This window comes from Camelus bactrianus, chromosome 18 (assembly GCF_048773025.1).
Source record: "Camelus bactrianus isolate YW-2024 breed Bactrian camel chromosome 18, ASM4877302v1, whole genome shotgun sequence".
Classification (NCBI taxonomy): domain Eukaryota; kingdom Metazoa; phylum Chordata; class Mammalia; order Artiodactyla; family Camelidae; genus Camelus; species Camelus bactrianus.
This window is the reverse complement of record NC_133556.1, coordinates 9,100,406-9,115,819: the sequence shown is the minus strand read 5'-3', so window position 1 is coordinate 9,115,819 and position 15,414 is coordinate 9,100,406. Positions and strand designations below refer to the sequence as shown.

The 15,414-nt window shown below is 33.1% G+C and overlaps 1 protein-coding gene across 8 annotated transcripts in view; it reads right to left on the bottom strand.

Annotated features, from left to right (window-relative positions):
* GTF2I (general transcription factor IIi) overlaps positions 1 to 15,414 on the bottom strand; it is a 94,228-nt gene that overhangs the window by 43,396 nt on the left and 35,418 nt on the right. For 4 of the 8 annotated variants that reach the window (XM_010972365.3, XM_074345955.1, XM_074345958.1 and 1 more), the window contains exons 9-10: positions 8,074 to 8,151; positions 187 to 246 (exon numbers count right to left, since the gene is read on the bottom strand). In XM_010972365.3, coding sequence (XP_010970667.2) covers positions 187 to 246; positions 8,074 to 8,151 — 138 coding nt within the window. The remainder of the gene's footprint in view (positions 1 to 186; positions 247 to 8,073; positions 8,152 to 15,414) is intronic. The other 4 variants (XM_074345956.1, XM_074345959.1, XM_074345957.1 and 1 more) reach the window with 2 other exon arrangements.

Sequence of the window (15,414 nt, the reverse complement as noted above, 5' to 3'; positions counted from 1 at the left end):
GATTTTGAAAAATTGTTGCTTGTGAAGTTCACTTATATGTTTAAAAAAAAAAAGGCCAATACATTTTTTTCCTTTTCCATTTATAAAAGTAATAATACAGATATAAGTACTAAAACACAGTCTGTCCAATATAAAGAAACATTAAGTAAGAACAGTATGTGGGAAAATGGAACTGAAAAGTTATACCTTGCAAAGACTTCGAAAGGGGAAGTTTGTCATCAACATCATCAGTTTCAGAAGGGCCTGCTTTGGGATACAAAGATAATACTTCAAAAGTAATCCCCAAAATATATTTTGGGTTACTTCAGTAAACAAATTTCGGTGAGAGATAATGGAATAATACAGCCCTTTCATGAACCAAAAAGGAAAAAAAAAACCTGACAAAATGAGTGGTGTCAATTTATGGGCTTAGTGAATGGAAAAAGTGTATTCAGATAAATTCAAATATAGACAGTCAAAAAAAAATGAAACGAGTAGACATGGATCGAATGGAAATGATGTCTCAAATGGTGGATATGGGTTTTTTTTTTTTAAAGTAAAATGTCCATAATAGCAACTTTCACTTCATACAGATTTTAAGTGCAGGTTTATCTTACAAGGTGCATTTTGTTTCTTCGTTGACAAGTATTTGGTTAATGTTTTACCATACTAAAGAAAATGCAGAATCAAATTGTTATACCTTCCTTAGAATCTCTAAAAATCATGCAATTAAACTATCAATAAGCTTGAATCTCCACTGAAATAGAAACATGACAAACTAACAATTATTAATTCAGAATCCCCCTTTCCTGAAGATCCATAAACACTTTCTAATAACTTAACAAGGTTTTTCCCAATTACTAACATATAAAGTTTCAGTTCATTAAACCTTCTCAAAATGCTATACAGATTTTGACAACACACTTGCATGTATTATCAAGCTTCTTAGTGAAATACATTAAAAAGAAAACAAAACATTGTTTCCAATAGCTACTTAATATAAAACATGTTCTTGCATTTATATGAATATAAACCACTTCACTATGTCTGAGCATTTTTTGGTAAACATCCTAAGATTTTTGAAAGGCTTTGTAAATGCATGAGAAATCAATTTCACAAAAAGGCACAAAACTATATACAAAGGACACATCACAGAAAAAAAACAACTTCATAGAAAATACAAAAATTATTTTTACTTGGAATCTCAATTAAGAGCGAGATAGTAAATGAAAGAGACCTGAGTTCAAATGCAGATTTACTGCTTCCTAGTCATGTGATCCTGGCTAAAAATACACAGAAAAAATTAATTAAATGATAGCTAAAGGTATTGACTTCTAACTACCGCTTTTAACTGCTTTTCCACAAGTTGAGTTATGTGGCGTTTTCAATATTGTCCTGCTCTACAAATTACTTTAATGAGGTCCTCTTTAAGTCAACTACAGTATATTTCTTAGGATTCCCACTGTATAGGATTTCTATCTTAATAACCTGCTTATTATTGATTTCTAATTTAATTAATCACATTATGTTCAGGGAATTCTTTAATGCTATTTGTGTACAGGTATAAAGTCAATTTTTGTAATAAAAAATCAAGTTTCGTATATAAACATTTATTTGCTAGGTACAGAGTTCTGGATATAGATCAATTAGCTTACGTTTGTAAATTGCAAAGTTTAAATATTCTGTTTACCATTTATAAGCATTCATCATTTGTTAAAATCTCTCAGGTGACTTTTTATAAATTTATTGTAACTGTATCAATTCTTTAGTTCTACTTTTGAGGCTATGGTAGATATGTACAAATTAATGATTATTCTATCAACTTAGTGACTTACTAGTATATATATAATATAGTCTTAATCTTTATACTTACTACTTTTTCCTTTTTGGCCTCAAATTAGTACTACTAAACTTCGTTTAGGTTACTATTTGCCCAGCATACCTTCAAATCACTATACTGTCCAATTATCTAGGTCTTTTAATTTTAACCATATATGTTTTAACAGCACATTACTTGGATTTTATTCATCAAAAGATAGGCAGCAAACTTCACACTCAAAATTCTAACAGTGTCTATCAGTCATTGGAGACAAATTCCACTTTCCCAACCTCACGTCTGAGCACATCTTAGAGGAAGACTGACAGGTGTCAAGCCTATTCTGGAAAAGTTTTCAAAGAAAACATAAACGTCTTCATGTAGAAGAATGAACCAATAAACTACAGTATAATTGTACAATTTAACTACCAGAGTCATAGTATTAAATGTGACAAAACAGGTAAATCTTGAAAACTTGTATTGACTGACACACAAGAAAGTATACAAAACAACATAATACAGTGTACCATTTATCCCAAACTTAAGAACTGAGAAGGTATTACACATAAAATGTATGTGCATGGATATACATACACAGACACTTCTGTGGGAATACACAGGCATTTAAGTACAAAATTATTATCAGGAACGACAATTCTCAATTTCAATAAAATAACTCAGGAGGAATAGGGGAAAAAAGGGAATTGGAAAGGCCTAAAGAAGGTTGTCAAATAACATATTTTACCCGTCATATGGGAGAAAAGGGGGACAACAAAATACTAAGATTCAGTAGACCTAGGCAGATGTAACATTACGTTTGTAGGTCTTATACATTTTACTTAAAAAAAAAAATTTAGAAATACAGCCAGTCCTCTATATCTATGCATTCAGCATCTATAGATTCAACCGTGGATCAAAAATATTGGGAACAAAAAAATTTCAGGAAGTTCCAAAATGCAAACCTTGAATTTGTGTGCACAATGGCCACTATTTAGATAGCATCTACATTGTATTACGCTTTAAGTAATCTAGAGATGATTTAAATAAAGTATAGGGGAGGATGTTTGTAGGTTATATGCAAATACAGCATTTTATATAAGGGATTTGATAATCTATGGGTTTTGGTACTGGAGACGGGTGGGGGGTGGGGTAGCCCTGGCACCAATCTCCCTGTGGATACCAAAGGATTATACAATACAGCAATGCAAGTAAGTCTACAGTACTCCCAAGAATATATTTCACAAATTATATGTTTCACACAAGAAGCCTGATATATGCTGAAGGATTCTATTTATATAAACTACAAAAACAGACAAAATTAACCTAGGTTGTTACAAGTCAGGACAAAGATTAAAACTGGAAGGAGGCTGCCAGAAAAGGAGCCCAAGGGAAAAGGAGCTTTCAGGATACTGACACCTAACAACAGACCTTCAGGATGCATGAAGCAAACCGACAGAAAATTGAAACGAGAAATAGAAAAACCCACAGAGGGAGCTAAAGATTTCAATACTTTTGTAATGGACAGACAAGTAGAGAGAAATACCAGTAGAATAATGCAGACCTGATCAACTATCAAGCAACCTTAATAAAGCAAAAATAACTGAAATAATACAAAGAATGGGGGATTTCTGGTCAAGATGGCAGAGTAATAGGACCATGAGCTCGCCTCTCCTCACAATTACAACAAAACCACAACTCAGTGCTAAACAGCGATCGAGAAAAAAGATCTGCTTCAAATGGAAACAGAGTGAACCATAGTAGGTGACAGCTGCACAGCGCTGTGAATATACTTCCTATCACTGTACTATACACTTAAAATGGTAAATTTTACGTTGTTTCTAAATTTTCAGAAATATGTATTTTTTAATTTAAAAAAGTTATATAAAGAATATTCTCCAACCATAATGGAAGTAACTGAAAACCAGCAACAGAAAGGTATCTGACAAATCCACAAATATGTGGAAATTAAGAGTAAACACATCTATGTAAACCAGAGGACAAAGAGGAAATCAAGGGAAATTAGAAAATGTTTTAAAGCGAATGAAACTAAACACATCAAAGTTTCTGGGGTGCATGGGGGAAGGTACAGCTCAAGTGGTAGAGTGCATGCTTAGCATGCGTGAGGTCCTGGGTTCAATCCCCAGCACTTCCTCTAAAAAATAAATAAACCTAATTCCCTCCTGGAGAAAAAAAAAAAAGTTTATGGGGTGCAGCTAAACTAATGCTTAAGAGGGAAGTTTATGGCATTAAGTGCTTACACTGAAAATTATCTCAATTCAAAGAATTTAGGCTTCCATCTTAAGAGAAACATAAAATAAAAACAAATTAAAATTAAATCAAGAAGAAAGAAAGGGAAGAAACACATGAGCAAAAATTATTGAAATTTTGTAAAAGCTGAATCTTTGACAAACAAAAAATAAAAAAGGAAAATTTGAGAAAGCTTTAGAGTCAGACTAATAGTTCTCCATGGAAGTGATATTGTCCCCTAAGGGGCATTTCTGACTGTCACAACTAGGGAGACATTACTGGTATGTATCTAGTGGGTAGAGGACAGGGAAGATACTAAACATCTTACAACGCAGAGCATAAAACAGGTACCCATAACAATGAACTGTTCTATCAAAATGTCAGTATTGCCAAGCTTGAGAAGCCCTGAGCTAGAATGATCAATAAAAAACAAAAATAAAAAAGAACAAAGACATAAGTTGCTGTAATTAAATTACTACAGACCTTGCAAACATTAAAATAAAAAAAGAAAGAACTTAAGACAAAGTCGACAAACTCCTTAGAAGATACAAACTGCCAATGCTCAGTCAAGCAGAAATATAAAACCTGAACAGTCTTACAACCAGTAAACAAAATTTTAATATAATATGGAACGAATTTTAAAACTTTCCATTAGAGAGAAACCTCAGGAACCCAAGCGTCTTCACTGGCAAGTTCTACCAAAAATATATAAGAATAGAATAATATCAATTCTACAAAAAAAATTCTTCCAATATATCACTTCTCAATTCATTCAGGCCAGTGGCCAGTATTACCAAAACAAATAAAGACATTTACAAGAAAAGAAAATTTCTGGCAAATATCGCTGAAGAACATTCAACCATATATAAAAAGTTATACATCATAAGTAAGTGTAGTTTATTATCCCAGAAACTCTTTGTCTGGTTCAAATTTGAAAACTAATACTGATGATGATTTTAACAAACTAAATAATGAAAATGATATAATCATTAAGAGATGCAGAAAAGACTTTTCATAAAATTCAACATCCAATCACTATACAAACTTCACAAACTCTGAATACAAAAAATTTCTTCAATCTGATAAAGGAAATCTATCAAAAGGGGAAAAAAAGTTTTCTAGTGAAAGATTTCCATTTAAAACAGCAAACCAAGTAAGGATGTCTACTCTCATTACCACTCAACACAACACTACAAGGTCTCAGCTGGTGCAATTAACACAAGAAAACGAAAGGGAAGAAATAATACTGCCTACTTAGAAAATCGCAAAGACTTTTCTAAAGAGTTGCTATACTAATAAGAGAATTTTAACTAGGTCACAAGGTATAAGGTCAGTATGTAAAAGTCAACTGCAGTTCTACATATTAGGAATAAATAGGTGGAAGCTGAAACTGTAGAAGAAAAAAATACCACTTACAGTAACACCAAAAACCATTAAATACTTAGATACAAATCTTTCAAAATACGCACAAGATCTATATGCCGAAGACACACTGATAAAAGGAATCAAGGAAGAACTAAATAAGATGCATATATCACGTTCATTAATCAGAATATTTGATATTAAGATATTTAACCTAAATTAGTCTATAGATTCAGCACAATCTCCATCAAAATCCCCACAGGGTATTTTGAACAAGCTGGTGTTTAAAAATTTACTTGAAAAGGTAAAGGTGGTAAATTATGCAAAATTATTTTGAAAAAGAAGTCAAGACTTACTGTATAATCTATAGTACTCAAGACAATGTAATTTTGGCAACAGGACAGACCCAGGGATCAATGTAACAGAATATACTCAAGAAAACTGACCAAGATATAAAGGTAACACTATGAAAAAAGAACCATCTTTCTAACAAAAGGTGCCAGAAGAAGGTGCTGGATATCCATATGCGCAAGTTTGAACTCGGTATTTTGCACACTATACAAAAATTAGGTCTAAATCAATCACAGATTTCAACATAAAACTAGAGAAATTTCTAGAAAACACAGGAAAAAATCATTTTGACACTGGGTCAAGCCAAGATTTCTTACCTATGATATTTAAGCACAATCCATACAAGGAAAAAAAAATCAGAAGGTTGGACATCATCAAATTTAACTATTTGCAAATCATATCACAAAGGACAAATACACAAAGAACTGCCAAAGCTCAATTAAGAAAAATATACAAATTACATGGACTCTATCTCTCAGCCAAGATGAAAAACTAATTGTATGGCTACCACCTTCTTCAACTGCACTTAGGATATTATCATTTCTGGCAATCTTTCTCCTGTACACACATTTGATTTCCAACTCTTATTACTCAGGTATTACATCACTCACACACCCTATTTCAAAGGGGTACAAAAAAGCTTCTAGAATCACACAAACATCAAAACATCAAACAGCAAAGCTGAAAAGGCAGTTATCCAAAATATAGAAGACTTTTTATTTTAAAAATTAAATATAATGTATTTAAAAAGAGATTTTATGAAACAAGATTTATTAAATTTATGTATATTAGTAAGGTACCAACAACTGCTAGAAAGGCTAAATATTTTCCAAAAAGTTAACTTTGTAATTAAAAATTCTCAGAGTTACTGCAAACTTTTAGCCACATGATTATTAACGTCACAAGGAATAAAATGTTCAAAATTGACGGATAAAAATTATGAAATTCACTAGGTCACAATCTGATATACGTATATGGATGGATATTCACATGATTACAAGCCAGAATAAATTTATTGTAACTTTTACAATATTCCAGAACTGATAAAGCCATATCATTTTAAATGAACTAAACCTACTAGGCAAATACAAATTAAAACCAGTAAGAGGTGTAACAAGACACCCACTAAAGTGGCCAACAATAACAATGTGGATGTACAAGGGCTGACAAGGATATGGAGCTACTAGAACTACTGTACTTGCTGATGGAAATGTCAAACAGTAAAAGCACAGTGGAAAACAGGTAGTTCCTTAAAAATACCTACCATATATCCCAGCTATTCCAGTTTTAGGAATCTACTTAAGAGAAATGAAGGCATATTTCTACACAAATGTTCACAGCAGCTTTATTTTTAATAGCCCCATACTGGAAACAACCAAAATGTCCATCAACAAATGGAGAAACATACAGATTGTGCTACAGCCATGCAGTGGAATAACACTCAGCAATAAAATGGATTTAGCTACCAATATATACAACACTATAGATGAATTTCAGAACAATTATGTGAAATTTAAGAAGTCACAGCTCCCCACCCAAAGGAAACAGTACATACTTTATGACGATGATTCCATTTATATAAATTTCTTAAAAAGCAAACTAATCTAAAATGATAGAAAACAGATCAGTGGTTTGCTGAGGAAGGCAGTGAATTACAAAGGGACTCAAGGAAACTTGGGGTTATGAACATTTAATTAATCTTGACTGCAGTGAAGATGGCTTTATAGAGATATATTAAAAAACTAGTTAATTTTATACTTTAAATGTTTAATATACTTTATACATCTATAAAAATTAAACTTACTAAAAACTACAGATGTTCTTCTAAATTAAAACCCATCAATGTATTAAAGCAATCTGCGTTGTGAAATTATGATCCTTAATTCCTTTCTGATAATGAAGATACAGAACAAGATGATAAGTACTGAATACTTGTGTCTTTACTATTTATAGATTTTTAACATAATAATACTGCTAACAGTTGTTGCACAAATAGAGCTATTAAGAGGTTCAGAAGACCTCTTATGCCTTGCAAGTAACTCTAGAAATTAGAATTGAATTCTAAATAGCATCACAACTTATGTTTGTCCTTTTAAGAATATTAATGGTTATTTTACATTTCCCCTATAGACTGAGTTTACTGTCCCATTTTTTAAATCTATTTTATTCCAGAGATAAATTATAAATATACATGCCAATCAAAGACCAAATGACCAATCAAGAAAACAATATCTAAGAAATGCAGGCAACTGATAAAAATATTTTAATTTTAACCACCAATAACCTTTGGAAAGAAAGAATGAATTAAATAGTATTACCTTGAATGTTATACTGATAGTAATCAGGATCTTCTGATTCTTCCTTTACTGTTACAGCTGCCATTTCCAGAGAAATACCTGTAAAAGCAAATGAAATTATATAATTAGAACTTTAGGACATTCAGATGGTGTAGGGAAATCCCTTATGCCCTCCTGTTAATGCAGAGTAATGTATACATATTTTAAAGGTTTTCAAAAGACAAAAATTTTGGCGGGGGAGAGTATGGCTCAGGGCTAGAGTGCATGCTTACCACGCAAGAGGTCATGGATTCAATCCTCAGTAACTCCATTAGTTAATTAATTAACTAACTAACCTAATCCCCGCCCAAGAAATAATCAGAAGTGAAGTTAGAAATAAGTTAAAAAAAAAAAAAGACAAAAGTTTGCTAGGTGGCAGGGTGACAAATATCACCTAACACCCAACCTAGACAACATTTTAAACACTGCTAATCTTTTGGGATTTACTGCTCAATTTTTTGTTCTTATCTTTGCAAATGAAGAAAATTAAGTCACACTTTATTTTCACTCAATGTTAAAAATAGTTTTATAGACCAATGAAAATCAACTGTAAACATCAACTTTAATGACTCGATATTCCAGAATAAAGATGAAATAATCTTTAACCATTTTACTGATACACTTATTTTTTTCTCCTAACAGTCTCTTAATTAACAAGTGTAATAAAGCACACCTTTCAGCATAACACTCAACAGTTTGTCCACAATGAGGATAAATTATATAAAGTAGACCTTTGTGGCCAGATATAAATGAGTGCATATTGTACAATTCCACATAGAGTAAGGTCAGATTTAGAGAAAAGAAATCTATGTTGTTAAAACTCAAGCAACATCAATTACACAAGAAAGCTAAAAACAAAAGAAAACAAAACACTCAAGCAACTTATTGACTTTTGCAGAAGAGTAATGAGAAGAGGAAGAAGAGGGCCTTCTGGGAGTGTTATCAGTGCTCTGTATCTCAGTATGAACGTTATTAGATTACAGGCATGTGTACTTATTTGTTGTTGCTATATACACTTATACTTAGCATACACTATACTTCAATTGTAAGTTTTAGGAGAGAAGATTCTTAACAAACTCTTTAACAAATTCTTAATAAAGATATAATGCCCATACACTCAAAAACAAAGAGCCCTTGGCTGGGCAACCCGGAGGGGTTAGATAGGAGGAGCTTTCAGAAGTGAACAGCTGCTGTCACCAAATGGCTGCAGATCCTACTCTTTCTTGTCCGCCATGCAGGAGTCAATTACACTCTCACAAAGTGTAAGAAATGAACAATGAATGGGTGTATATACACATTTCAGACTAAGTTATCAGCTGTAATCATTCCAGGCCTATGATAAACTTAATATTGAGCTGGTGCTATATGACTTTACAAGGTTTGTGCAGAATATTTTCATCTGAAGAAATAGCTCAAAAAGAGTGTTAGCTTGATATACTAAAAGGACATCTATCCCTGAAGGCTCAAGCAAAGAAGGGGGTTACTCTATGGACCATAATCACCAATGGGAGATGGTTTTGCTGCCATAAGATGCTGGCAGAGAACATGCCTGGAAACCCTGTGATTCTGTGGGCTATCTAGCACTTCGACATTCATCAGTAAAAGTTAATACAAAATCAAAGCAAATAAAAAAGGCAGTTATATCAGGAAATGAAGATTTGGGTCACCTTAACCAGTTAAAGACTCGTACCACCTAAGGTCCTGGCTGAAGGCAAAGAAAGCAAAATACAATGGGTAATGAATTAAGGTGTGAGTTTTTGTGACAAGTTGCAGAAATGTGGACTCGGTATGTTTTCTTCCTTGTCATGAGTGTGTTTCTCTAAGTATTATGTATTTGGATATATTAACTGTTCTCTCTTCTTCCCATTACTATTTTACAAAAATTTTGTTGGAGGTTTCCTTTACCATTTAGTCTTTAGATAAGAAAATAAATGGGCTGACAGTGAATCTGAGGAGTAATTAATAAAACCCATGACTGGACAGTAAATGAGTCTCCCAGAGATGGGTACAATAACTATCAGAACATTATTATCATCTTCTTATTGTGAGGAGAGGGCAAAAATGGTTCCCTTCACAGGGAACCATCTCATTAGAGGAACAGTTGTTTAGCTGTTATGTGGAAGTTCAAAGTAGTGGCGGTGTGTATGGACATTGAGTAGTCAAAGGGTGGCCGGTGCTAGTCATTAAGCAGCTGTCTCCCTTCCAGAACTGTCCGCTTAGACTCCGCTGAAGCGCAGACTACAAAGCAGTTGGATCCTTGGGAGTCTGTGTCGGGGGAACAGAGCAGGGAGGCTACAAGGCTAGGAGAGAGAAAGGGACTTGCACTTTCCTTCTGGTTTGTCTGCATCCTGTCCCCACCAGGGTCACTCGTTCCTTGGTAATCTAGTGAAAGCAGACCGTTCCCACAGCACCACCTGGACCCACTTTACAATTTTTCCAACACTAACAGAACCAGTTCCGATATGTCCCCCGACAGACCAGTACCATCGAAATAGTATCGCCATCTTAGAAGCCAGAATTTAAAAGTTGTATAGGTGGCAGCCAATACCTTGAGTTGTTACTTACATACTTTAGTAATAGTCCTTTTTGATACAACTAGTTAATCTTTAAATTTTCTCCAATGACTGACTGATATGATTCAAATAACTGGTATGGCTTTTTTCTCCTAACTGGACCACAACTGTGGTCCAAGAAATATAAAATCCATACTTAAGATGGATATAGAATTCAATAAAATAATTTTCTCAACGTTTATTTATGGATGCAAACTATTCAGGAGAGAAATGTATGAATAAACGAGAGATTTGTGAAATGATGATTTTGGCATAATAAACTAAAAACTAAACAGAAAACTGAAATTTCCTGTGACATTAAAAGGGGGGGGGGAATGGGGGAGGGAAACTTCTATAAAACAAACAGCATAATAGATTCAAATACTTATTCCCAAAAAGGACAATTCAACACTCCCTTTCTTGCAGATCTCCCAAAATACTGACATTTGGCATGCCTGTAACATACAAAAATCCTCATTTGTTCACAAGGCCCTTCTCCTTACCCCAATAATTCATTCCAAATACCATCAGGCTGCACTCAGCAAGGTAGGCAGCTGTACTGGGAGGTTTTATGGGGCAGAGCAGGGTGGAAGAATGAGACTATTAATATGAAGGGGCAGGGGAAACTGAGTAACAGGTCTGGGAAACTGATACAAACAAGGGGATAAGCATAAGCAGTGACAGCCCAACAAGGAGTGTCAAATGAAGGAGGCTGGCACTGAGACATGGGTTAAAGAAGCACATAAACATACTGAGAATATCTGGCTGCCATGATTCTCACTGCGACAAAAATAATTATTTGGGAAAGGAGAGAAAAAAACCTTGGTGTGTCAAGAGTGGAACTGAAGATATGGGTATGAAAAAACACAGATGTAAAAAGATGCATGTATGTAAATACTTATTGTGTATGTAAACACACATACAAACAGACTCCCTAGCTACGTCCACTTAGAAGCAATGACATCCCAACTGCAATAAGCACACGTAGCACCAAGACAGTGATTTTTCATAATACCACTCTCCTCAATTAGGAACCAGGGATTCTGGTAAAACGGTTGATTCTAGGGCTGAATTAATATAAGAGTAAGATGCAACCTTGTTTTGCAAAAAAGGTAAAAGTTTTTTTTAAATGATAGGATATTATCAAACAATACAAGGAAAGGACACAGGAATTCCTGTAGTGGCTCCCAATGGCCAAAGCAAGGACTGCTGGAAATCAAAATAAATGATAATAATGAATACATATAATAATAATAATGAATACACTGAATAAAGTGAGTATGCTCTAATATAAATGAATTAATTTTAACTGAAAGCTTGATGGAGTGGTATATACTTCTACAGAATCAGAGAAACTCCCATGAATATAATCATTACAAAGAAAATATAATTAATACACAGGAATTACTCAGGTGAGAAGCCTAGAAAAACTAACTATGATCAGATAAATACGGTAATACCTTCAGGAAACGGATGAATAGAAATCAACTGGCACCTGATATTACAGAAAACAAACGCAGTATCATTTCTGTGATATTTTTGCAAAAAAAAATGCATTTATGAATCTAATCATGAGGAAATACCAAATACTTTTCTCCAAAAGTGTCCAGATCATAGAAGAAAAGACTGGGAAACCTGAAGAAGCCATTAATGGAAACCAAAAAACCCAAAACAAAAACACCACCAACCTGAAAAGGGTTTGAGAATTAGTTAGAACTAATGTATTTTCCTTATTTTGATGATTATATTGTGGGAATGTGGGACATTATCCTTGCTTGTAGGAATTACAAACTGAAGTAGTTAAAGGAGTGATAGGGCATCACACTGGCAACTTACTGTCAATACAGGAAAAAGGTCCTTGTATTATATAGGTATTTTATTAGCTTATAACATATTTAAATAAAAAGTTTAAGGGATTACAATGTTATTCCTCTCCTTCATGACACCCAGATTTGATTCAACTAATAAGCAGTCTGTCTTAAATACTTGCGTATCAGTGGACACAGACCTATTGCCTCACTGTGTTCCACAACACACAATTCCACTGATGGAGCCGAGCCGCAGGCTAACTGCTATTTTTGCAAAGCAGTAATGGGTCAAAGAACATGTGGATCTTCAAATGAAAATATTAATAAAGTTATCACCCATAAGATAGCAAAAATTTATACACACACCAAGAATTTTTAAATCTTCCCTTTTCTCTATATCCTTTACTGAGACTGAGTATGAACAGAATTTAATGTTTGCCAATCTGTTGAGTGCAAAACTTTACCTTTCTTGGATTTTTATCTCCATTTCTTTAAATGAGACAACATTTTCTCTTGAATCTTCGGTCATTTAATTCCTGAATTAGCTCGTTGTATGTCAAATAGAACAACTCTTTGTGATCTGTCTTGCAAATAGCCATTCTCTGTGTCTTATATGTCTTTTGACACACTGTGGTTGATTTTGCCACAAAAATTTCTAGAGATTTTCCTTAGTTGAATGTATTGCTTAGAAAGTTTTCAAAGAATTACTAAATTTTTTCAGTTGATTTTAATCTAAAATTTTTTATGTGGAATTTTTAACACTTAATGAAATAAAATAAGAGTATAGATATTTTGTTTTCTACTTCATTCTCTTTGGTGTTCTATATACATAATCATGTTTGACACCTGTAAAAGTTAATAGTGCCCTCCATTTTCTAATTCCTTACATCTCTTATTTGTAATGGTTTGGGTATCTGGAACATTGGTAAGAAAATGTGCTAGAATCTAATGAGGAGTGCTTCCTGTGGTTCACTATTAAACAGAATGATGAGTTGGCATTTACAACTATATAAAATATTCCAGCCAATCATGTTAAGGAATTCTGATGCCTTTCATCATCTACACAGATGATACATTATTTCTAATTAGTTCAGTAACATAAAAAGTGATTTTCTAATAAAATCATCTTTGTGTTCCTAGATGAATCCTAAATCTGAAATTTACTGCATAAAATAACTTCTGAACTGAGTGCAAAATAAAAGCCCCACAACTATAGGCCCTGCAACAGTGAGAATTCAGATGTAACACAATTACCAGTTGGCCCCCATCTTCTACAAGGACAAAGGGGAGACCACTATTTTGCAATATGAAACTGCATTTTATACAACTGAAATTTCTAGACCCCACCTATCACCTATGCTCAGGTTATATAGTTTACATGTTCATTTAGTAAGAAAATATTGTAAATATCAATTTTTCCTTGCCAAATACACTGACTATAAAAAAAATCACTAATTATAAAAGATTTCTCTAGTAATAATGATGAACTTTAAAAAATCATAATTGTTTTTAAAAGATGAAACCACGTACATTCTGACTCTAACCACAAAAAATTATAACAATGAAACTGTAATCAAGTCAGGAAGGGTTGTTTTTAAAATTAGCAAAAACACTTGTGCCCCCGAAATAGAACACAGCAAGAACGCAAACAATAAATAAAATTTTCAAGATCATTCTCAGTTCTGAAAGAAGCTGAAGAGTAAAAATCAATTTACCTGTATGATAAAAGTGGTAAAGCAGAAGTATTGGAAATAAAAATTAAAGTAATTATTTCCTCATTTTCCATATATTAATAGGTAACAAAACCAAACCTTAGAACCATAAACTACAGCATGGTTCTGATAAAAGAACAGCAATGGAGTTCAGTGGAATAGAGCTAAATGCAGAAGTAAACCTGGGTCAATTGATTTTTGACAAACGTGCTAATAAGGCATCCAATGGAGAAAGGAGTATCTTTTCAACAAATGATGCTGGTACAATAGGATATTCACAGCTGAAATGATAAATTTAGATCCTCACTTACCTCAACAACATGCACAAAAATTAGCTCAAAATGGATCTTAGATCTTAACCTAAGATGTAAAACTATAAAACTGAAAGAAAAAACTGAAGAAAAAAGATTTTTCTAGATGTAACACCAAAAGCACAAGTAATAAAAGAAAAGCTTAGAAAACTGGATTGGTCAAAATTTTAATTTTTAAGCTTCAAAGGACACCATTAAGAAAAGCCACAGTCTAAAAAATTTTGGACAAAAGACTTGTACCCATAATATATAAAGAACTCAAGAAAGAAAAGAAAGAAAAAAAAGAAAAGAAAGAAAGGGAAATAATGGACAACCCAATTTAAAATGTGCAATAAGATTTAAAAACACATTTCATCAAAGATATATGAATAACTAATAAGCACATTAAAAAAAAAGATGTTCAACAAAGCATAAATACAGAACAGAAATAGACTCATAGACATAGAATACAGACTTGTGGTTTGCAGGGGGGTGGGGGGTGGGAAGAGATAGACTGGGATTTCAAAATTGTAGAATAGATAAACAACATTATACTGTATAGCACAGGGAAATATATACAAGATCTTATGGTAGCTCACAGAGAAAGGAATGTGACAATGAATATATATATGTTCATGTATAATTGAAAAATTGTGCTCTACACTGGAATTTCACACAACATTGTAAAATGATTATAAATCAATAAAAAAATGTTTAAAAAAAAAGATGTTCAATATCATTAGGAAAATGCAATTAAAAACCACAATTATATGACATACTGGAAGAGCAAGGAGACAGTAAACAGATCAGTGATGTCCAGGTATATGGAGGGAGAGAGAAATGAACAGGCAAAGCACAGAGTATTTTTAGGGCAGTGAAACTACTGTGTGTAATACTATAATAGTGGATGCATCTCATTATACATTTGTCAAAACCCAAAGAATGTACAAGACTCAACCCT